General features: G+C 34.8%; 1 protein-coding gene across 1 annotated transcript in view; it reads right to left on the bottom strand.

Moving 5' to 3' along the window:
• Positions 1–25044, bottom strand: part of KCNT2 (potassium sodium-activated channel subfamily T member 2) — a 239011-nt gene that overhangs the window by 5736 nt on the left and 208231 nt on the right. The window contains exons 24-28 of the mRNA XM_087930344.1: positions 21596–21707; positions 7659–7760; positions 5019–5102; positions 4200–4328; positions 532–552 (exon numbers count right to left, since the gene is read on the bottom strand). Coding sequence (XP_087786470.1) covers positions 532–552; positions 4200–4328; positions 5019–5102; positions 7659–7760; positions 21596–21707 — 448 coding nt within the window. The remainder of the gene's footprint in view (positions 1–531; positions 553–4199; positions 4329–5018; positions 5103–7658; positions 7761–21595; positions 21708–25044) is intronic.

Here is a 25044-nt window from a genome sequence, read left to right as displayed (position 1 = left end):
TCCTGCTTTTAACAAGGTCAATATCTATGTGCAGAAGCAATGGAGTAGCTCAAAAACCTCACACATATCTGCTTACCTCCTTAGTTATGTTGAACACATATTCCTGAGAACTCTTAAATATGCAAGTGATATATGTTTAGAAAAGTATATAATATTTCATCTTGCATTATGACTGTGACCTATACTCTATACTACTGACTGACTGAAACTATTTGGAAGAGATTATTGGCAGAGATTAGAAGCAATACAGCCTTTCTCTGTATGACAGTTTAAAGATTTTATTGCAAGATCTAATCTGGGTCAGTCACCTTGACCAGAGATGTACTTTTCTGAGCTTTTGGACTTGTGCTGGAGCTCATCTCCAGGGAACTGTAGAACCCTGAAGATGGGCTCCAGCATGGGTTCAAAAGCTCAGACCCCAGATTGTATCTTGCAACATTATCCTGGGACACATATATTTGCTTTGATTTGCTACATACTTTACTTTTTAGGCCAACACAAGGGACATAGTAACACATGACAGATACTTACTTGTGAAGCAATTTCTCGAGACTGACAAAAAATGGAAATCAGAAGGAGGAAAGAAAACAAAAGACCATTCAAACAACAGTTTCCAAACAAAGAAAACACATAGACAATTTCATGATATTATGGTTGTGCAAGGAAATATAGAGTTAAATCCTTGCATAGTATGTCATGACAAAATTTCAGGTTTTAGTATAGGATAAAACGCCTGATTAACCACATTTCTTAACTGTCTTTGTTCTGTTTTCTACCAGCCATAATATGATTCTAAATCTTGGCCATTTTAATAAGTGTGGACTTCAACTCTCAGAATTCTCCAGCTAGCCATGCAATTCTGGGAATTGAAATCCAAATATCTTAAAGTGGCCAAGGTTGAGAAACACTGTTCCAAATAAAAACAAAAGTATACATATGATATGGAAAATGGTAAATGATCAAATTTCTATTGAAATCTATTTGAAACATGACCAAGAATATAATAAATTTAATAGGGCTTTTTACTAATAAATGTTTATACCAATTTTAACATCAAAGAATTTGTGCAAGTTTGTTTTACATTGTTTGTCTTAACAAAAAGGGAAGTGAATTCATTAAAACAATGAAGCCTTCATATTATAGACTAAGGTTCTTGCCTCAGTAAATAATATTTGAATGGACAATTAAAAATACAATTACTTCAAAATTTCCTTAAGCACTTGAGAAAACACATCCCTGAATTAATTTCTATAACAGCTGAACTGTATTCTAATACAAGAATAATTATTCCTGTACTTAATATATAGATGAGATTATTCTATATTTTCACATTTCAGTGTTACAATCCATTCCAGTCATGCAATTTATGCATTTGCAAGTAATTTAAAATGGTAACTCAGGCAAATAATGCCAATATCACACATAAATAACAGATTCAAATTAAATACTATGCTACATAGTTGAGATAATAAAATTCTTCCCAGCTAGAATGTTTTAAATTGCAGATGGAGGTCCTTATGATTGAATGCTCCTTCATAATATAATAAATATATATTACATGGAAGAGATCTAACAGGCATCCCGTGACATGCCAGACTGCATGTGACTAGATGGATAGATAATAGATTAGATAGATAGATAGATAGATAGATAGATAGATAGATAGATAGATAGATAGATAGATAGATAGATAGATAGATAGATAGATTATGAATTAGGCCTGGACACAAGAAAGGAGCTATTGCCTACAGAAGTTCAGGGTATATCCTCTATTATCTCAAAGTACAAGACATAGAAGAATAAATTTACATTACAGCACAGTAGATTCCTATTGAATGTCGGGAAAAACCTCCTTATGTTACAAGCAGTTCAATAATGGGACCAGTTATTCAGGGACTGGTGGGCTTCTCTTCAATGCATCAGTTTGAGGGGAGACTAGACAGCCATCTGCCTAGCATGCTTTAATCTGGATTCTTGCACTGGGCAGGAAATGGGCTTGGTGGCTCCATTTATGCATCCTTCCAACTCTGGGATTCCTTTTCATTATAAAATTAAAACAAAAACAAGTTTAACAAAACCGAGATACTAAAAAGAAAAAGGAAAGAAAAAAAAAGAAAAGTGTTTCTAACCCTCATTAGGTTTAGAATTGATATTCCTATTGAGTATTTCTACTCAGCATAGGAATATTAAGAAAAGATGGATAAGTATATTGGGACAATGCTAACAGTACCCATGTCTGAACTACTCTAGTCCTCATCCAAATGGGTGGAACATTTACACAGACATATATTAATGGATGCTTGTAACACAAGGACTAAATATGTATTTGAGCTACCAACAGTTTTTACAAAATGATGGCATACACATTATGACAAATACATAAAGATTCATATATATCACCATTGTCAAATCTTGTGGACTACTAAGTCAGAATGAGAGCCAATTTGCTGTCATGTAAGGCCCTAGGCTACAAACGGGGAGACCATGAATTCTAGTCTTGCCTTATCACAAGGCCAGCCGGGTGACCTTGCCAGTCATTCTTTGTCAGCCTTAGGAGGAGGCAAGGACAAAGAAGTAGGATTATGCACTTGACAATATATAATTCTGCTTTAATTCAGGAAAACTTGCTTCGCTATAAACTAATATTCATTTAATACTGAATACCAGTTCAAGCAATCATAGGGAAAATTGCCAAATTCTGCAGATAAGTTGGACTATTTAACCAAAATATCTTCTATATCATAGTTTTAAAGCCATTACAGTTTGCATAATCATGACATGCTCCATTTATGTACTGAAATGAAATGGAACAGTTATGCATGAATATTTAATGCTAGTATCAGATTGAAAATTGTCCTCCCACCAAACTTACATAATTATGGATCCCCTCCACCCTCCTTGCTGTCTTGAATTTTCATTTCAATTTGTATTTCTTATAATATAATTGTTGCTATATCTCAAGGTAGATGGCTATACAAACAAGCGCTTTATATTTGCTATGATTAAATTAAATAAGCATATTTTTATTTTATTTTTATGGTGGCATAATCCAATAACAACAACAAATCAGTCTCTTGCTCACCCCTTTCCCCTCCCCAATGATGATTAGTTATTTAATCATCAAAACCCTGGTATTTCTTCCCCTAAATATTGTTTCCAAGGATCTGAGAAACGGCACAGGCTTTGGAAGATAACTTTGAAAGCTTCAAAAATTTGGGGTTGGAGTTATACAAAACGATGAAGGTTTTTGGTATAATTTTTTCTCATTTGGAAATAAGATTTGAACAACATTTCATGGAAGTTTCAAAGGTGCTTTTTCAAGAGGCAACTAGATTTCCTTGTTTTTCTTTGAAGACGTTTTGCTTCTCATCCAGGAAGCTCTTCAGCTGATGTGAAAAGAGAAAAGCGAAATATCTTCAAAGAAAAAAAAGTCCAGTTGTTTCTTGAAAAAGCAGCTTTGGGGCAACCATAACCTGTATGACTGAATATCTCTATAGACATTTCATAGAAGTGTGTCTGGATATAATGTATAGGTTTCTTCAGATGTGCTCTTTAAATTTTCATGGAAAGAGTTTTACATGCACATGCCAATTTATAGGGATAACTATGTTTATGAGGACAAAGGGGAACAAATCCAGCTTTGACCTCTTTCTCTATATACTCAAATATTCTTGTAGAAACTATAAATAGATTCATATGTGCCTGGTTTTTCAATAACTGAATGTGAGCCGAGTGATTCCCAATAGAGAGTAGCTTTCTTCTAGCAGAATTTACTAGAAGAGAAGAAAAGCCAGAGCAGAGAATCATGTAAACATATTCTTCTGGGAACAGAGGGCTTGGACCTAAATCAATATATATCTTGCACCTTAGCAGAACAATTTGGAAATTATTAATGTAGAATACGTATGTGATCCCCAAACACATACTGGATAGATGTCAGAGGCTAAAATCAATGCTGTGTGAAGCATATCCATGGCATAGCAACCAATATTTTAAGACATATGATGCCCCTTCATATTTTACATGTACCATGAACAGAAGCATTCTATAAGGGATAAATATTATCCCATAATAAAATATTAGTCAGTATGAATGAAAAGTAAGTGAAATATTGCTAAATAAAATTACTCCCCCACAAATCATTACAAAAATTTCATGGGTCACATTCTTTACAAATGTCTGTATGAAAATGTCCAAACCTCAGATGTCACTAATTTCTGTGATTCGGTCCTGTAGATTCCTATAGGAATATCTCCAGTTGAAGAACAAAGCTTCTGATAAAGTCTGGCATATGTTCTGATCCACAAATCATCTTCTGTGATTTTCATCTAAGCAATAAGAACAGAAACAGCACAGCTCAAATCATTGATTTATTTATTCATTCAAACGGGATCACCCAAAATATTACAGTAAGCAACAAATCTTACAAAGCAAAGCATTATTTATTGTACTCTACAGTCCTTCAGTCCTTCCTGAGCATAATATATGATATCAATCCAGGTCCAGGTTCTAGAAGTGTATGGTTATTACATATGCCACATATAACAAGTGCAGAAGGAGAAGTGCAGCTTGTGACTGAAAAAAAAAATCATTGCAAACTTTGTGCTTTGTATTGTTATAGGTACTTTTTAAATTTAAATGAAACAACTGCATTACATTTTAACTTGTTATAGAATTGCCTATCTACTAGGGCCATCAAATCCTTCAGGGGGAAAAATGGTTTGATATGGCTGCTTTGAAAGTTGCTTCAGTCTGTCTCTGCAAATACAGTTTTTTTCTTTCGTTCACACATCTCTACCTTCCACCTATGTTACCTCAGCTTCTTTCCCTTCCATCACTTGTCTTCCCAATAACTAATGTATAAGTGTTTTGCAAGTAGTCCTTTTGAACACATTTTCTGTCACTAAAGAAATGGCGACCATCCCTTCATAGAGACAATACCCAACTACCCCCTGTAGAGGAAAAAGAGCAAAATGGGACACAGAATTTAATCAAATAGTTTAAAAGCGTTAACTTACAGAACAGAGAAATCCAGATCCTGGTGTAGTATCTAGTCCCAGCAGAAGTCTAGTGATAGAGATCATGTAATCCTTAACGAATGACTAAAGATTTAAAATAACATAAGAAATGTTGAAAACATCAGCGAAGTAATTAATATCCACAGAAAGTAAATGTACCTACAAAATTGCCGTTTTTGTGTGTGGCGGATGTTCATTTGATACAGAGAAACCTGGCTTTATGGCTGATACAATGATTGTCTTTTGAAAGCTATACATCTGCTATATACCCACTATTAAATGACTTCTTTCTCCAACCTTGGCAATTTTTTTTAGTTCTTTTCCAGGTTTCTAATGGACGGTGAATACACTGTACTAAATAGCATAAATAATAGCTTTAATTCATACAGTAAGGTCTAAACTGGCCCTCATGCACCTGACAGCATAAGGATCTCAGTTAACTGAAACCTTGGAGAGATCCTTGCCCTGCATGGACAAAAATAAACTAATTAAATGACAGAAAGTTACCCTAACAACTTTGTATTTCTATTACAGAGACTCCACTGGCAGTTTGGCTCAAAAGGAACAAGTCAAAGCAAGACAAGGAGGGAAAAACCCCCTCCAAACGGCTTTTATTCACTGAAAAGATGTTGACTCATTTACTCAATTATGTTTATATAATTGGAAAACAAGCCTGCTAGAAGCAATAGGTAGTTTCTGGTATAGTAATACTATACCAGAAAAAACACACAAATTGTTTAAGAAGAACAAAGGATTGGAGACCTGATTGGCTTACAAGCATGTTGTAAAATGTTTTCACAGTGTAAATGGATTTCCCCTGTTGGGATGGTAGAACTATTTTTAAGTCAGGAAATGCTATATCGTCAAATGGTGAATGTCTTGGACCTAATTCAATCCTATATCTCAGACCTGTCTTTTTCTTGTACTTTTTAAAAATGATGACAAAAAACCATATGCATTAATGCAGTTTGATAAGATGCCCAGACTCTTGATGATATTTATGTAGAGTAATATGCCTTTCTATGCAGTAGAACTTGTACTCTAGTTTTCAATTCTACAGTTTTTTTTTTAACTGATGAGCTCCTGTTTTTCAAAATCTTTCTTTTCAAACAAATAATCAGCAAAGACAAGAACACAGTTTAGTTGCTCAGAGATGAAACTCAGGTCAGGAAAAAAAAATCAGCATCATTTTTATTGTAAATGGCAGCAAACATCTGAAGCCTAGATGTGCTATGATGGGGTTGTTTGAAACTTCATAGCTCCCTAAGCACAACTCGGCAGCAACATATTCATTAACTCTGTGGTAAGTACTGTGATGAAAAATGAATATCTTGAAATTGTCTGTATTGCGTGCCCAGCTTTTGTTCCCTTGACCCTAATTTTTGAAAAATGGCCTCCCATTTAGTTCACATGCCAGAATGCGATAACTGTTTGGTTGCAGTTTTAATGGTATAGACATGTTGGGCTATATCTAGAGCAATCCTAAAAGTTAAAAATGATAAATATGTATGGATGTGGATGCACTGATATGTCTACACAGCACATTCAAATATGCAACATGGAAGTATTATTAAATGACTGACCATTAAGAGTTACACTTCTAAAATAAGGAAATTAAGTATAAGATTTATAAGCATTGAAAACTATGTGTGATGTCTCCCTTGGATTCTTCCTCAGAGGTCAGCTCAAGGGAGAATGAGCTCATTTCTGGCACATCGGAAATGGAGTTGATCAATGGCTCTGAATAGCTGGTTGAAAGAGAATTGGAGGAGGCTTCAGCTGGGGAAAACTTACAGAGGAAGACCTCCAGCAAAGAGTAGGAGGAGCTGCCTTCTGCACTGATCTGAGAGAATGCAGGGCAGAGAAAAGGCAGGAGCAATGGAGATCAGCCAGATTACTTGGGAAGAAAGGGCCCCCACCCATCTTATGGACTGCACTAGAGAGCTGGCTATTTATTACAGCAGGTAGAGGGAGACATTGCCGGGAGCAATGTGTTGGTTTTGTAGGTGTTTGTTTGATAGTCGTGCTTCCTGCTTTGCTATGTTTGGAATTGTGCTTTGGAGACTTTCTTGCCAAGAGAGCTCTCATTGTTTAAATTTTCCCTGTTGGATTTAAGTTTGTTTGGTAGATTTATTTGTTTGAGCAACTTTCAATTGTTTTATGGACTATTGGCCCATTGCTTTGTGGACTAATCTTGGCCTGCTTGTGGCTGGACTTATTTAGGACAATTCTGAGTCTTGGTGAAGGGAATTGCTGGGGAACATTAATAAACTCACTAAAACATTGTTGTGTGTGTGTGTGTGTGTGTGTGTGTGTGTATGTGTGTGTGAGTGGGGAAGCTCACTATGTGATAGAGTGGCTTTCAGATGTTGGACCAAGAGCCTACCCTCAGGAAAGCAAATTGTCTCTGTAACTTGAGACCAGGCCCTCTCTCAGTCCAACAGGGGAAAAATAGAAAGGAGGAATGCTGTGTATATTGTCTTGAGGTCCTGATGAAAACAAGGATAAACAGAGTTCTCTCTTTATGGCTTAACTTCATAGATAGAGGGATTCTTAAGAACACTGGAACCCAAGTGATTCTTCAGAAAATCAAAATGATTTGGTTTTTTTTTAAAAGAATACATTTACCCTTCACTGTACCTGATACAGCAAGGTGTCCAGCATGCTGATACTGAAAACTCTGCCAGCAGCAAAGGGCAATCGAAACATGAATGCCAGGTTAGAACCTTTCTCTCGTTCTTTCTATTTCACATCAGAGTGACATGTGTGGAGGGAATTGGGTGTGGGGGAGTTGGTTGGAGAGGAGGAGCAGAAAAAGACAAAAAGACAATGCCAACATGTTAATGCCTTAAATAAACTGCAGTTGAGAGGGGTCCATGAGAAACATTACTATCACAGTAAACATTTCCTAACTCCTTGCTGTGAATTCATTAATTAATTACTCAAGGCAGTAATGATGTATCTCAAGAGCATTTCTTTTATTTTCCAGGACCCAACATTTTGAGTTATCTTCTGAAACAAACAACAATGAAATAGGACCCTTGTGTACATTTATATGAAGTAATGCCGCCAGTGCAATACAAACCAAATTCCAACATGAATTAAATTACTGTGAGTCTCACCATATGAAGGTATGCCACTTTCCAGTCTGCAAAGAGCTACCCAATACTTTGAATATCATGAGCAGTGGTTTTTCTACCTCCAATACTTGCCAATCCACAGAAAATTCCTTGCTGAATCAGCATCTTGGCATGGTTATCTATTTCTGTTCATGTGGGATATAAATGAGACCTACATGCTATCATGAACAATCTCTATGATAGGAAAGGACATCTACACCTCTGAAAAATAGACTGGAAATGGCAGACAAGCTGTCTCTTAAATAAGCTTTCTTACCATTTGATAGTAATGGCTGTAAAATTGGTAACTCCCTTTTTTTGGAAGACTCAAATGACAAAGAAAATTGGGAACCCTCTTTAAGAGAGAAGGGAGGGAGAGGGAAGAGAGAGAGAGAGAATGAATTGCAGCTACACCTTCTCCAGGAATTTGAAGACTAGAAAATAACATCCATCTATGTATGCAAGTTACCCTGCTCTAGCTTATAGCCATTAATTCGTTATCTATATTTTGTTAAGCTTTTAGAAAAGATCAATTATGGTCTTAAAATAGTTGATAATGAGTTTTCCTTCAGAAAAGAAAGAGGTCTGTTTTCTTAGCTACTACTATTTTTTTTTTAAAAAAAGGTTACATCAGCAGCATTCAACAAGAATAGAATAGAATAGAATAGAATAGAATAGAATAGAATAGAATAGAATAGAATAGAATAAACAGAGTTTGAAGGGATCTTGGAGGTCTTCAAGTCCAACCCCCTGCTTGGCCCGAATCCCCTATAGCATTTCAGACAAATGGTTGTCTAATCTTGTCTTAAAAATTTCCAGTGTTGGAGCATTCACAACTTCTGGAGGAAAGTTGTCCCACTGTTTAATTGTTCTGTCAGGAAATTTCTTCTTAGTTCTAGGTTGGTTCTCTCCTTGATTAGTTTCCATCCATTGCTTCTTGTCCTATCCTCAGGTGCTTTGGAGAATAGCTTGTCTCCCTCTTCTTTGTGGCAACTCCTGAGATATTGGAACATTGCAATCATGTCACCCTTGGTTCTTCTTTTCATTAAACTAGACATACCCAATTCCAGCAACCGTTCTTTATATGTTTTAGCCTCCAATCCCCTAATCACCTTTCATCTTTGTGGGAATAAAGTGGGAACCTGCTTGTTAATTACAGCTGAAGATTGAAAACCAGGGTCAGAGACTACTTGGATTAACAAATTAGACTACCATGCTTCGTATACATTTAAATCATATCAAACCAGAAATAAAGTTTTCATACGTTCAAAAAATATAAATTCTGAGTAGATGATTGGTTATAGCATGTGAGATTTTCATGCAAGTATCAAGATTTATGATTGCATATTCTAAATGAACATTTATTCTCTTTCTAGACAGTTAAAGAAACTTAATCTTTTTCTCACTCACATTTAAATAAAAACAAGTGTCATGTACATGTTGAAAGATTAAATATTTGCATAAATCTTGTACCTTCCTACATTTTGGTTGTAATTCTTTTTTAATCTTTTTTCAGTGCAGATATTAATCATATAACCTTTATAGAATATGATTATACGTGGAATTGAATTAATGAGTTGCAACTGAATGCCAATCAATGAACTTAACAGAAAATACTGTTTAATGCATGCTTCATTTTTTCTAAACATTAATTCAGTTTTAATTGCAAATATTAGGGCCATATTACACAGTATTTTCTTTTAAATAAAATATTGGATTGCCCTCTGTTCTTTTTTATTTGTGATTTTCAAAATAAAATATATAATACTCCATAATTAGTTTCATTTTATCTTATCTACATTACTCAAAGAGAAGGAAGACCTTACAAAGGTAAAAAAAGGAGGAAAAGGTGAGGCAAAACAGCTTTGATAAAATATGGAAATGGTTCTTTTTATTTTTATATTTATGCTTGTTTATTCTGCTTTGTTCTCTTTTAAGGTTTTCCTCTCTGACTGCTTGTGAAGTAATCGAAGATTAACTGCACTTTGTCTGGAGCTGTTGTCGTGTTTCTTCCATTTAAAGGTATACCAGGAAGAAGTATGAAAATACATCTGAAAATATCCTAAAAATACTCAGCCTCTCATGATAATAAACCAATAGCACTTCTTTTGTTCTGAAATTGGGCTTCCGGAGTAGAAAAATCACTTATTTGCTGGACTACTTTTAACAAACTGGTAGAATTTGGAGAGACCAGAATTTCCCTTCTAAGAATTGGCTTCTTTCCCTCTGTCTATATGCATCTGATAAGAGAAAAAGATATGCATACCAAACTATAAAACCCTGAAATAGCCACACTCCTGAAACCATAGGAGTGAACCTTAATTGGATTTAGTTTTCATTTTAGAATTGTATTCCAGTAAATACTAATTGCATTTTAGTTAACTTTACCAATTGCCTATCGTTTTTGAAGTTTATTTGTAAGCAGTAAAACATGGGCTGGAATATCTTTAACTATTACCAAATTTACTATAACTTTTGTTGCAAACAATCTCACCACCTCAACAACAATAATAATACTGTAGCCCCATAAATACTTGTATTGCATTACTCATTGTCTCATTATTGACAATCTTGGGTATCATTTTATATATCTGACAAAAGGGTCCTTCCTTCCTTCCTTCCTTCCTTCCTTCCTTCCTTCCTTCCTTCCTTCCTTCCTTCCTTCCTTCCTTCCTTCCTTCCTTCTTCCAACACTCTTCCGCACAAATTTGGTACAAGACAGAAAAATGTTTAACAACAGGATTAGATTTCCTTTTCTTAATTCTCATCTCCAGTCTTAATATATTTTGCCCTTAATAAACCTGAAAATCAGACCAGCATTTAACACTAATCTCTTATGATTACACATTTTCCTCCCAGCTGCCCACAATTTTGTGACAATTTAAGCTACAGTCTAGTCCCTGGTATGTGATATGAATAAAATGTTCTCCTCTTCCTGTTGTCATACATAATGATAATGCCATGGATATGACAAGATGGTGGTATACATCATCCAAATCTCCAGTAAGGAGGATGGAGTGTGTATTTGCTACTAGATTAAGAAAAAGAACCTCCCAGTCCTTAAAAGTACTTAATCCTCAAAATACATGCTTAAACAATGAAGAAAACTGGTTTTTTTTAAATGCTTCATTAGCTTTCAATCTGTGGGTTCTATCTCCAAAAAGTAGTGGGTTAAGAATATTAAAGGAAGGTTTGGCAGAAGAGTGAGTTTCTATCAGATCATACAAAATAATATATAACATTAATTTGTTTGGGCTGCTGCTGCTGTCAAGCCCATACCAATTGCTCATAACCAAGAATGCAAAGAGGTCATTAGTCATATTTATGGAAAGGAAAATATCTATCTTGGAAACTTTCATTCTCATTTACCTGTGAGTACACTAAAGCTTTTTTTTAATCATCTTTTTAATGCCCCCCTTGACAGGATGGAAATAATTCCCCCCTGCTTACCAGTTATAGAAAGAATATACAACTGTTAGGGTTCAGCAGTATTTTGCAAATAGCTATTCCCATTCCAGGTTCATAAAATTTCATTACATCTGCTTTACTGTCTGAGTTTACTCTTTAAAAAAATAATGGCTCTTTTAACTGCTTGTTTATGATTGTTTTACATATGGAAGCCATCTAGAGTCTTATGAATGGATTGGCACAGAAATTATTTAAAACAATCAACTAAATCCTCATATTTATGGAAATGACTTTGTATTCTAAACTGAACACATTATAAACTATTTTTTTTAAATCCCACAAAAGTTAAAGTTGATTCATACATATTTGCTCATCACTTTATGATTCCTGCATGCGTTTCTTGGAGCAACACAGAGCTGAAAGTACAGGGAAATGTTTTATTTCGCTTCATATCACTGAAGTTATTTCACATAATCAGAAGCTCATCATCAATTGTATCGTAATGAAATAATGTACTCATTGTTGTGAACTAGGCCTTAACTGTTTTAATCCCACTGAACACAACTGGAAAACTGTATAATAAGGTTGGCCAACCTTGGCAACTTTAAGACTTGCGGACTTCAACCATGGCTGAGAATTTTGGGAGTTGAAGTCCACAACTCTTAAAGTTGCAGAGGTTGGACACCTCATATATATAGGTTAATAGCCAGTTTTTCTTTTCAAAAGAAAATTAAAAATAAAATCCCCATCTTTCCTGGAATATATTCATCTTCCTAGTCATACAGTGGGGGATGAGTTCACTTGAACTTTAATTGGTATGAAGCAACCAGAAAAGTTAGTTTGACTTTGGGCATATGAAGCCTCACATTTTTCTGCTGAACAAAAGGCTCTTTGCTTGATCAGCTGCCAACTGTGATTGCTTAGCTATTTCCAAAGAGAAAAACAAGGAAAGCTACAGCTGTAGCAGCAGATGGAGTTCTCTTTCTGACTTAGGGAATTCTTGCTTTGGAAGCCCATTAAGCCACCAAGTCAATTTTCCATGTTTGGTTATACACTTTTGCTGAAGGCAACAGTTGCATTTCGGAGTGCCTTTGTGCTGCAAAGGGCCTACCTCAGGAATTAACAGTCAGCTACCCATCATATCACACAAAGCAATTTCCTGTCAAATATTTAATTGCCTTTCATTGTGTACAAGGGAATTTTGAGGAAGCTTAATGAACTGCAGTTCCACCATGATTAATAACTGGAAAAGGTGGGGTGAATTAAATACATCCATAAACACAACCCCAAGCATGAAAAAAACTGAGCTAATTTTTCAGTTTATGGGCAAGTAGAATTGGTAACTTTCTGCAAGCATTCAGATTTTTAGGTTAAGAACGGGCCATCTGCTGCCCTCAACTTAACTAAAATACCTTTAGCAAGCAATTCAGTTCAGACATGGGCCATGCTCATTCTCCCTCTTGGCAGTCTGTTGGAAAAGAACGGAGGCAAGGAGGGAGGGAGGGTCACCCTTCAACACTAAACTTGCATTCTTTATGCATATGCATTTCTGGCAATATGTTGGAATGAGTCATAGGAAGTATTCAATATGACAAATTATGAGAGGTGAGCCAAATTGTATGTATTTATGCAAACACACATATAGGGACATATAGGGTGCCTCTCAAGACATAAAGGAATAGATCTATTAGAATAAGAAATTACTAATTGAATTTGCCACTGTGGGTGCCATTTCTGCCAGGAGCCATGCATGTCTCAATACACATGAGCACTGCAGTGAAACTGTGAAGGCATACATAGTTTCTTTTCTGGATCATGGCTCTCAAAATCTTCTGCCCTCTGCACAAGGAAGAACTAAATAGAGTATTATTACATTTTGGCTTGAATTTCTGTGTGGTAAAAACCTTGAAACCATGCACAGAAGTAATAAGCAGCTTTGGAATACAAACTTTATTTAGAGATAAAATTCCTGGATTGTAGTCATGAGTATCTTTGAAAAGTAAAAGACTGTTTTAAGAAAAGCCATAGCATTTATTCTTTTGTTCATAGCTATCAATCAATGCATTTTTCAGCTAGATAGTTTATGGTTTAAAATTTTCAAAGATACAAAGAGAGGTGTTATTACTTCATCCTACAGCCTATAGAAATCCAGTAATACATAAGCTTGTATACGATAGAAAAATACTTAAAACAACTAAGTATAGCTCAAAATATCTTTCAACTTGAGTACTTTCAAGGAATAAATAATTTCGATGGTAATGGATGGGTAATCTCTGAAACATAACTAAACAATTGGAGTTATTTTCTCTATGTGTTTACTCAAAAGGATAAGACAAGAATGGCAAATACATTTATGGAACAATTTGATTAACCTAAGAAATTTTAACCCTCTCATTTCAGTGAAACACACAAGGAAAATGCTTTTGCTTTGAGACTAACACTGAGAAATGTGAAAGTATGCAAAATATACTTTCATTTTTCCTTTCAATCAGATTTTCCCAGGTTTTCTCCAAGAAGAAACTGACTGGTTTAATCACTCACATGATTGCTATTATGGGGGTAAAATGAAGGGGCATTCTCATATAAACTCTCTTTGAGGTGCTAGAAAAAAAACCTAGGATACAAACAAGTACAGATACAGATAATCAGAGTTGGAAGGGACCTTGTAGGTCATCCAGTCCAACCCCCCGCCCAAGCGGGAGACCCTACACCATTTCTGACAAATGGCAGTCCAATCTCTTCTTGAAAATCTCAAGTGATGGCACTTCCACAACTTCCAAGGGCAAGCTGTTCCATTGGTTGATTGTTCTCACTGTCAGAAAGTTTCTCCTTGTTTCCAGGTTAAATCTCTCTTTATTCAGTTTCCATCCCTTATTCCTTGTCTGGCCTACAGGAGCTTTAGAAAATAGCTTGACCCCTTCCTCCCTGCCACTAGACTAGCCAAGCCCTGCAACCGTTTGTTGTGTGCTTTAGCCTCCAATCCCCTAATCATCCTGGTTACTCTTCTCTGAACTTTTTCTAGTGTCTCAACATCTTTTTTATAATGTGGTGACCAAAACTGGATGAAGTACTCTAGGTGTGGTCTTACTAAGGCTTTATAGAGTGGTATTAGTACTTCTCTTGATCTTGACTGTATCCCTCTGTTAATACAACTTAGGATTGCATTAGCTTTTTTGGCAGCTGCTGCACACTGCTGGTTCATATTTAGCTGGTTGTCCACTAAGACTCCAAGATCCCTTTCATAGTTACTGCTATTGAGCCTGGTTTCACCCAGTCTATATGTGTATTTTTGGTTTTTCTTGCCTAAGTGTAGGACTTTACTTTTCTCTATATTGAATTTCATTTTATTAGATATGGCCCAGTGTTCTAGTCTGTCAAGATCCATCTGGATCTTAAGCCTATCTTCTTGGGTGTTAGCTATTCCTGCCAGCTTAGTATCATCTGCAAATTTGGTAAGTTCCCCTTCTATTCCCTCATCTATGTTGTTAATGAAGATATTGAAGAGTACTGGGCCTAAGATGGAACTTTGTGGCACCCCACTGTTTACTTCCCTCCATGTAGACTTAGACCCATTAAGAGCTACTCGTTGAGTACGGTTTGCCAGCCAGTTGCGAATCCATCTAGTGGTGGTGCTATCTATTCCACTTTTTTCTAGCTCACTAAGAAGTAGGTTGTGGTCTACTTTATCAAATGCCTTGCTGAAATCTAAATATATTATGTCCACAGTATTTTGCTGGTCTACTAATTTAGTCACTGTGTTGAAGAATGAAATAAGATTGATTTGGCATGATCTGTTTTTAACAAACCCGTGCTGACTGCTCATTATTACTTTACTTGTTTCTAGATGTTGGCAGATCTGTTTTTTTATTATCTTTTCCAGTATCTTCCCGAGTATTGATGTTAGGCTGATTGGTTTATAGTTTCCTGAGTCTGATTTTTTCCCCCTTTGTTGAAGATGGGAACCACATCAGCTCTTTTCCAGTCCTCTGGTAGTTTCCCGGTGCTCCAGGATTTTTGAAAGATATGGTGCAGTGGTTCTGAGATGACCTCTGCCAGCTCCTTTAAAACTCTGGGATGTAATCCATCAGGCCCCCGTGATTTGTTTTCATCAAGATCAGACAGGTGTTCTCTTACTATTTTTTTGCTTATTTTAATTTTTATTTCTGGTCTGTCTTTTACAGTTATGTTTTTGGTGGGTTGAGTTATAGTTTCTTTTTGCGTGAAGACAGAGGCAAAGAATGAGTTAAGCAGTTCTGCTTTCTCTCTGTTGCCTATTACTTCCTTGCCATCTTCTCTCTTTCCTTGATTTTTTTCTTGTTATTTATATGTTGGAAGAAACTTTTTTTATTATCTTTGACTTTTGTTGCAAGTCTTCGTTCGTTCTGAGCCTTTACTATCCTGACTTCATCACTGCAGATTCTGGCTATCTGCTGATATTCTGCCTTAGTTGTATGTCCTTCTTTCCATTTTTTGTACTTGTCCTTTTTTTCTTTCAATTTGCCAGAGAGATCTTTGTATAGCCATGCTGGTTTCTTCTTGGATTTCTTGTTTTTCTTTCTCAGTAGTATTGTGCTGGTCTGGGCTTCTATCATCATACTTTTTAGAGTTTCCCAAGATTCTTGAGTTGTTTTCCCCTTTAGGATTTTCATCCATGGAATCTTTCCCAAGTTCTATCTGAGTTTATTGAAATCAGCTCTTTTAAAATCCAAGACTCTGGTGTCATTATGTTCTGTTGCTTGTGTTTGTGTTATGTTGAATTCTAGTATGACATGGTCACTCTCACCCAAGGTTCCTGCAGTTTCAACTCCCTCTATCACTTCTTCTCTGTTTGTAAGAATTAAGTCCAGTATGGCTGTCCCTCTAGTTTCACCCTCTACCTTTTGGATAACAAAGTTGTAAGCTAGGTTGGTTAGGAACTTATTTGATTTCTCACTTGGTGCAGAATTAGTTTTTCAATTGATATCAGGATAATTGAAGTCTCCCATTACTATTGTTGTGTTTTTCCTGCATATGTTTATTAGTTGGCTGGCAAAAAGGACATCTATATTTTCTGCTTGATGGCCTATAATATACACCTATGGCCATGTCATTCTTTTTTCTTTTGAATTGACCCATATGCATTCTAGGTGTTTTTCATCTTTGTGGACCACACAAATAAAACCCTTAAAAGGGGTGGGGGTTGTTTAAATAGGTGGTACACTTTGTTTAAAGTCCAGAATAAGTTTGCATGAAACAAATAAGTGTTTAGTTCCCCAAAGTGATTTTGAGAACTTCTTGAGTAACAGTGATACGTTATCAGTCTTAATTATACTTTCAATTTTTTAAAAAAATTACCTGGGATTCTCTGGCTGGATTATACCTTTTTAAAAGATTACAACCAACCTAGTCACCAAAACAACCAAAAAGGGGAAATGCATGATTAATAAAAATGCATGGGATCAGACAAAAATCCTTTTCCTTGAAATTACCCAGGTAATGCTTTAGAGGATAATCAGTATCTCTACCAAATGCAAGTCTTGCTATTTAATTTTAAGGATATGTGTTGTTCCAAAGGTGCTTTTTCAAGAGGCAACAAGACTTTCTGGTTTTTCTTTGGAGACATTTCGCTTCTCATCCAAGAAGCTTCTTCAGCTCTGGCTGGATGGTGGGGAATTGAAGGATTTATACTCCTTCCAAATGACCAGCTGTCTTCAAGGAGCATAAATCCTTCCATTCCCCACCAGCCAGCCAGCCAGAGCTTGGATGAGAAGTGAAATGTCTTCAAAGAAAAACAGAAAGTCCAGTTGCCTCTTAAAATACACTTTTGGGCTAACCTTAAAAACCCGTAGAGATAAAACAAATAGTAGTGTACAAATTGTCATGAAAGAAAGCTTATTTCTATGGTCTCTATGAAGAGAGCTAAATACATGTATTAAAGTATATGTGTTTTAAGTATTTCATAAATTGGTATACTGGCAATATTTGTTGGCTGGAAGTAATGGTACTTTTTATTTCACAGTACAGTGCAGAAATCAATATTAGATCATTGACAGTTCATGAAATATCAGAGATGATCTTATCAAGGATCCAATTCTATATTTAAAATATGCTGATATGCCAACAAAGTTAATACATTTACATTCAAATTGTTGCATTAAAAACTCACATCAGCATATCACATTTCTCCTAGAATTTGGAAAACAAAGCTAACATCTGCAAATATTAATGTATAGTAATGGACACCATTCTTTTGCTTACTATTAAGAAATTATTTATATTGGTTAGTTGCTATTATGGCAATATTTTAAAGTAAGCAACTTATTTCAATAATTAATTCATATTGTATATGTAACACAGAGAGGCAGCACATATCATTCACATATAATCAATTTATATACTGACCATGTTTCAGAAGAAAATTCTGTCTTTTGGACATTGAATATTTAGCAAAAATTTGATATATGTTATAGATAATAGGCTTTAGTCATTCCTGGTGTCTTAGCTAAGAGAGAGGTGATCCTTTGAATAAAACATTTCTCCATTAAAATCATTGTAATAGCACTTGGATTATTAGTTTAATCTTATTGGCACCATTTGAGAAGATAAAATCTGCATATATGAAGGTTTCTTCAAGAAGGCTGACAGAAGTACAGAGAAACACACATATAAATTGTGAATAAAAAGGCTAAAATGATGGGTGATTATATTACACATTATATTATTATAATACAATACATTATATTATAAAGCTACAGTCATCTTTTGTGGATGGAGAGGATTCAAGCTGGGAGATGCAGTTAAATAATTGTTTCTCTCCAGTCTAAATCAGATGAATGTCCTGGAAGTAAAATTAGCCAGTTTGGAAGATCAAAACTGTTTTGAATAAAACTCTATTTAATCCTTTTCAAAGTTGGAGTAAACCTAATCAGCTGTTATAAATAATTGTTATTTGAAGGGGTGCGTTTTTATAGAAATTTCAGAGCAGCAGATGTATCAATTGTAAAAGGCCAGAGTTTATATCAAAATCTATTTTTAGAATTTGTGTCAAAGACTGAGTTCAGTCAATAAAACGCCCATGAAGTTTATGACTGGATTTGGCCATATTTTCAACCACCTGGTACAATGTACATTAATAGTTGATTTTCCTTCTCTGAAGCCAGCCTACTCATCTTCTAAAATGTTTTCAAATTTACCATAATTATCTCCAAATAAGATTCCCAGCATAAATGTACAAACTGTACTTAAACTGATTGATGGATAATAGGAAGGGCTAGACATGGTTCCATTCTTATGAATGGGGAAAATAACAGGTAGTATCTCTTCAAGAAGATCTGTTGTTTTATTCATTTATATCTAAAACTGAGTCTGAATAGCCATCATTTCTTTTATTCAGCTCAGAAGCTGTGTGTTCTCTGCCTGGAAATTTGCCATTTTCATTTGGTATATCATTTTGTGAACTTAGTAAATGTGACTAGAATCCATTTAAGCAATGCATCCAACGTTATCTCGGGACTGGAACACAGGGTTCTGTCTGAGGTTATTTAAAGGTATCTTTCTCAAAGCTTCAATATGACAATCTATTCTTGTTTTGTTCTTGCTAATGCTTTATACTATTTTTTAAATGAAAAAGATCCACTGGTAAGGATGGACAATTATTAAATCTATGTACTCTGACTTTTCAAAAAATGCTTAACATTACAGTAGTATATGGTCTTTGTTAACTCTATGTCCTTAGTATTACATCGCTAATAATTTTGACTCAGTAAACATTCTTAATTATAATAGTTTCCTGACAAGACTAGAATATATTTTATCCCTTTCCATCACACTCTACCAACATTTTGCTTAGCTGAAGAAAAGGCATTGAAGTCTCTTGGTACATTAGACAATGTTTTACAATAGGAGTCCAATAATATCAGTATATAGATTACTAATTTGGTATTAATCTGTTTATAATTTCTGCTGGGAAGGGAGTGGATATTACTGGATACTTTAAACCTGACAAGTACAATAAGGGTCATCGAGACACTTTTATTAACTTTTATTACACAGACTTGATAGATGTAAAAGCTTGATAGATGTAAAACATCTGGATCTCCCAAGTTCTGACATATCCACGGAGATAAGCAAACAAGAAAGTTAATCATTATTTTCTAACATTTATAGCTAAAGTATCTTTATTTATTTTTCACTATGGTAGTAAATGTGGTTTAGTTTGTTATCACTAATTAATAAGAGCAGATCCCAAGGTTATTTTTTAACATTACTACTATTTATTTATTGTTCATATTTATATAGCTGTCAATCTCACAAACAAGTGACTCTGAGCAGTATACAACAAAGCTAAAACACTGTGAATATTTACAAACAAGGGTATTATTACTATTATTAAAAGCTCTAAAATTATAGAAAACATAAAGCTAAAAAGGAATAAAGAGTATGCAAAGAAGAGATATTAACAACAGTAGAGCCACTTCAATATTTCCTTGAGGTTCCCCAAACCTGATGGCACAACCAGGTCTTGAGGGATGAAGTCAGCCTCACTTTGAAGACATGAATAGGAGAAAGGATGGAGTATAATCCATGAAGCAGATGCCCAAACAGAGAACACTCACTACCTTGACACTTCAGGCATAGCACTACAGTTGGTGACATATCCTGTCTGCTGGATCTGGTGGGATGGCATATGTAATCAGGAGAGGCTATCCTTCCAATAACCTAGTCCCATGCCATGTAGGGCTTTAAAAATCAGAACTAGCACCTTGAATTGGACTGGAAACTGATTGGCAACCAATGCAGCTCAAAGAGCAGAGGTAGTATAGGTAATATAATCAACTAGAATCTATTTGTGCTGCTGTATTCTGTACCAGCTAAAGCTTTCAGATACCCTTCAAGGGCAGCCTTCTATCTATGTGGTGACAATACCGCAGAACTGTTAAAAGTTTGATTTACCAAACTCAGATTACTGTAATCAACTTAGCTAATGTAAGTGGAATTTGAAAGATTAGTTTTAGTTCCTACAACTACGAAATTATGCTCTTTTGTATTTCCACCTGCAGTGGTCCAATAAGATTAATTTCTTAAAGGTCTAATTCTGGCACCGTATAGAATGTGTGCATCATTTTCTTTCCAGAATAAGGGAAGAATTTCTATCTAGGGAAGTGTACTGTACTGCTGGCTTCTGCTGATTAGAAACAGTATCCTTTCTTGTTAAGTAGCCACTTTGTCATAGTTAGCGCCATGTGCTAATTCTGCCACTTAAATCCGTGAACTACTGAATTTATATTCGTAATCAAGTTGTCTCCTGTTGGTGTTATTTTTAGTAAACCTCAGCATTACCTGTTTCATTTGCAGCACTTAGGCTGTACTATCAGTATCATTAATTCTGCAAATTTTGCACATTCTTTTCACTTTCTTTTTGAAAGCGACATGCACTTTTATGTATGTGGAAGATACTCATTGCCTCAAGAAAGGTTTCTTTCAGGGCTCAGACAAGAATCATGTTATATCTCTCCTGATTATTTGCAGTATAAGAATTTATTCCTTGATCATGATTTAAAACATGGATAGTTTCAGTTTATCTTTATTTTTTGCTTGGTGTTTGCTAACAACAACTGCTGTAATTGCTGTTGGAACGTATTGCTCCGCCATGTACTTTGACCATTTCAGTTTTAGGTTAGTTACTATATGCTTACTGACTCTCATTTGCAGTGGGCATGATATTCTCTGTATTTAAAATGGCAGAATTAATACTTAATAACTCAGCATGATGATGGGGATTAAAAGGTTCTCAGAAAAGAGCTGATGATTTTTACTAGGCCTAGTAGAGAATCCTGCACACACCAACACTACGACAAGATTTACCGATTGCTTTCCTATAATTTCATCTTTGGGGAAGAAGTTGTTACAGACTCATTCTTGGCCATTTTTCTTTAGTTTCCCACCTGTAATTTTATAGCATAGAACATTTTGAATTATCAGTTTCCAGAGCAAATTAAAAAAGACAACTGCATCTGAGTGTCAATAAATTACATATATTTGAAGCTTTATATATATATGAAGCTTTCTTACCTTTTCTAATTTTGATAGAGCAAGAGAATAACAGTCTTTGGCCCTGAACTGCATGAATCTCATGTTGGCAGGATGAGTTAATTCAGTAATTATGCTCAGATTGGAGAACAACCTAAATGTTTTTCCAAGGAAATAATATATAGTTATTTTTCTAAATAATGTCAGGTGGATAAACATGGTAACATAAAACAGATTAATTCAATCACACCAAATTATTTGCAAGAAAATGCTACCTACAAGAAAGAAAGAAAAAGAAAGAAAGAAAGAAAGAAAGAAAGAAAGAAAGAAAGAAAGAAAGAAAGAAAAAAGAAAACAGTAAAAATAAGAAAAGAAAGAAAGAAAAATAGAAAAATATTCAGTGCAAAGTTATAATATCAGTAGGCAGACAAAGATGTTTCAAAAGTTCTACAGTTAGTGCATTCATTTTTAAAAATATCTGAACTGAATGATAATGTCTCCATTATTTAATTATTTGAAGATCTATCTATCTATCTATCTATCTATCTATCTATCTATCTATCTATCTATCTATCTATCTATCTATCTAATGTCTAAGGCACAATATTCAAAAGGATTCATACTTCCTCATGACATTCCAGCCCTTATTACTAGGTCTTCTATTCTGAGAATTACGGGCAGAGTTATACACTATCTTTACAACATTCTATACCAGTTTTCTCTTAAATATTAGTCAGTGTAAATTATAAAGAATTGTTCCAGTTTTTCCCTTTATTGCATTTGCAATCAATTTATCATCCAATTTTTGATTTGTTCAATCTCTGTGTCACATGCCCGTGATTCTGTATGACTATTTCAAATTCTGTCATTTTTCTTCTAAGCCCTCCTGAAAAATGCCACCTGTTGGTGGAAGCTAATTAATTCCTATAATGGGATAAATGTCCTGCAGAGTTTCAGAATACCCATTCCATTATGTTAAAACATATAACATGTATTAACACTTTAACAGATAAATACTTCATTAGTAATTACTGTAACAGTGATGAATAATTTGTTTACAGTAACTGCAAACAATGAAAATACAGAGGAACTAATAATATATACATTAAGTTGTCTGAAGGGCTATAAAATACTTTTACCAATATATAACTTTATAACTGTGTTGAGAATTTAACTTTTGAGAATTATGCATTTTGAAAACATTAGCCTTCTAGGCAAGAATCGGTCAGAACTTTGCATTAACATTCATTGAGAAGTTTTGTTCATTATCTAAAGACATTTAAAAAGTATTTGTATCAAAGTTCAGGTGATAAGGTCTTTGGGAAATATTCTTAATCCTTATGTACAGGAGATGAAAGTAAGGTTTTGTAACGGGGAAGAAGATGTTGTGAGAAAAAGGAGCAATTAATTTGATTAAAGAAATGCATATTCAGTTCCTTGTATTCTATTTTCTATTTGGTCTGTTCCCCAAATGGAATACATATTCCCCAGATATATATTGGGGAATATAATATAATTACCCATGAAAATTATAAGTCGCTCCTTAAATAGTAACATCTTCTTTACAAAACAAGTTTATAGCAAAATGAGGATACTGAAAGAGAATTCAACAACATTTCTAAAATGAAACATTTCCTTTTTTCTTGAAGGAGCATGGATTTGGAATGTCTAAAATAAAGCCTTTTCTCGAAAGTGAAATGCTAACCGAGATGATCATAAGACAACTGGAGTTACAAGAATTTGCTATTTAGGTTCCCAGGCCATTGCCACTATTTTTGAAGCTGAGGACAAGCTTCTGTGTTTTGGGACTATTGGCTTGATTATGATAACTGAGATATTTTCTTAATATGGACACTGAAAGCCCAACATAGTAAAAAAAAATGAAAAGAATAATCCAGGCATTCAATTCAGCATTCTTAACACACAAATCTTATTTGTGTAATTATTAACTGTTAGATATTCAATGGGGAAACGTTAGTGATGTCAGACTTCCCCCATTGGTTCATTTTCCAGGCGGGAAAATGAACTGCTGTCAGTGGCTGAAATTGTGGACAGCAGCCTGTAAAAAGAACAGCAGGCACACCGGGCGGCAGTCTTATGTTCAGAGCTAAATAAAGAAATCCTTTCCTTCTACCATTGTCTTGCCTCTTCAATCTAGCCCATATCTAACATTAACTGTAATAGTGATTATAATGTCACCTGAATTATGTTTCTGCAAAGAATCAAAGCTGTAAAATAAAGCTAAGTAGTCTCTATCACACTAAATCAGTACAATTGTAATAAATAAACTATAGTTTATTAGCCAAGACTGCACTCTTGTGGATTTTAAAAGTAAAAAATGAACAGATTTTGCAAGTATCATATATAAAAGAGCAAGAAAAGTATCAGATCATCTGCCTTGTTACATATATATTTGTAGGAGCACATGGCTAATAAGAAGTTTGAAAAGCTAAATGGGAATAGATTGGAATTATTTACATACTTACTTGGGGTTAAATTTGCTGGACCCAAGATATTTCCAAATACAATGTAACATGCGAAAGGTAATTTTACCTGATGGTTATTCCTTGATGCTATTTATGATTTTGTTCACATGGGTAACTGAATCTACCTTTAGCTAATTAGTTAGGTGCCCCCTTAGTTAATTTTGATTCTTGCTGATTATCTTAATTTATGTTATCATATTTATATGATCAACCAAACTGCAACACAAAATCCAATCTTTGGGCAGCATACAATCAAATCTTGAACTATTTTTAGTCATAGTTTCCAATTCTTACAAAAACAGTTTCTATAATCTCTTTGATCCCATTCATCCTTCTTACTCATTTTCACTCACTCACTCATTCAGGAGGTGGGGGGAGACAGGGAGGGAAGGAGAGGGAAGGGGAGGGAGGGAGAAAGAGAACTGGATCTAGTGCCCAATAAATGTAAATAAATGAATAAAATATAAAATTATCTGCTTGTACAATATGCCCAAAGTAAATGAGTTTCTGCATGCTCATAATTGTTTCAAGGAAGAAATCAGCCTTAATGTGATCTCAGACTTATTGACTGTTCGTCAGTCCATGGTTCTTTTACAAACTATCTCAAAATCTATAATACCTTATTTCTCTCATTTTTTCACAGCTCTGCCTCACAACTGGAAAGGTAATTTATTTAATTGCTTAGATCTTTGTTATCAAATGAAATGCGCTTTATTTTTCATGATGTTGTTTAAATTTGTCATCTTTAGAATTGATTTCCTTTTTAAATGTGTATTCTTCAATCTCGGTTCCTCTTCCAGAGGCCTAGGAGTTTGAGGGTTCTGTGCAGTGTCCTCGCTACTACTAGCACTTCACTCTTCTGGACAGAGATATCTCATGCTGTTCTTGGGATCTGATGAAGTCACTCTCCACAATGACATTATTATGAGATTATCCTACACCTTATTTTTAATTGTATAGTTCATTTTAATTAAACAAGCCAGAATAAACAGCTCAAAATACAGG

Source organism: Pseudonaja textilis, chromosome 3 (assembly GCF_049901715.1).
Source record: "Pseudonaja textilis isolate UNSWEBS1 chromosome 3, rPseTex1.2, whole genome shotgun sequence".
Lineage (NCBI taxonomy): Eukaryota > Metazoa > Chordata > Lepidosauria > Squamata > Elapidae > Pseudonaja > Pseudonaja textilis.
The sequence above is the reverse complement of the archived record's forward strand: the minus strand, read 5'-3'. Positions and strand labels throughout refer to the sequence as shown.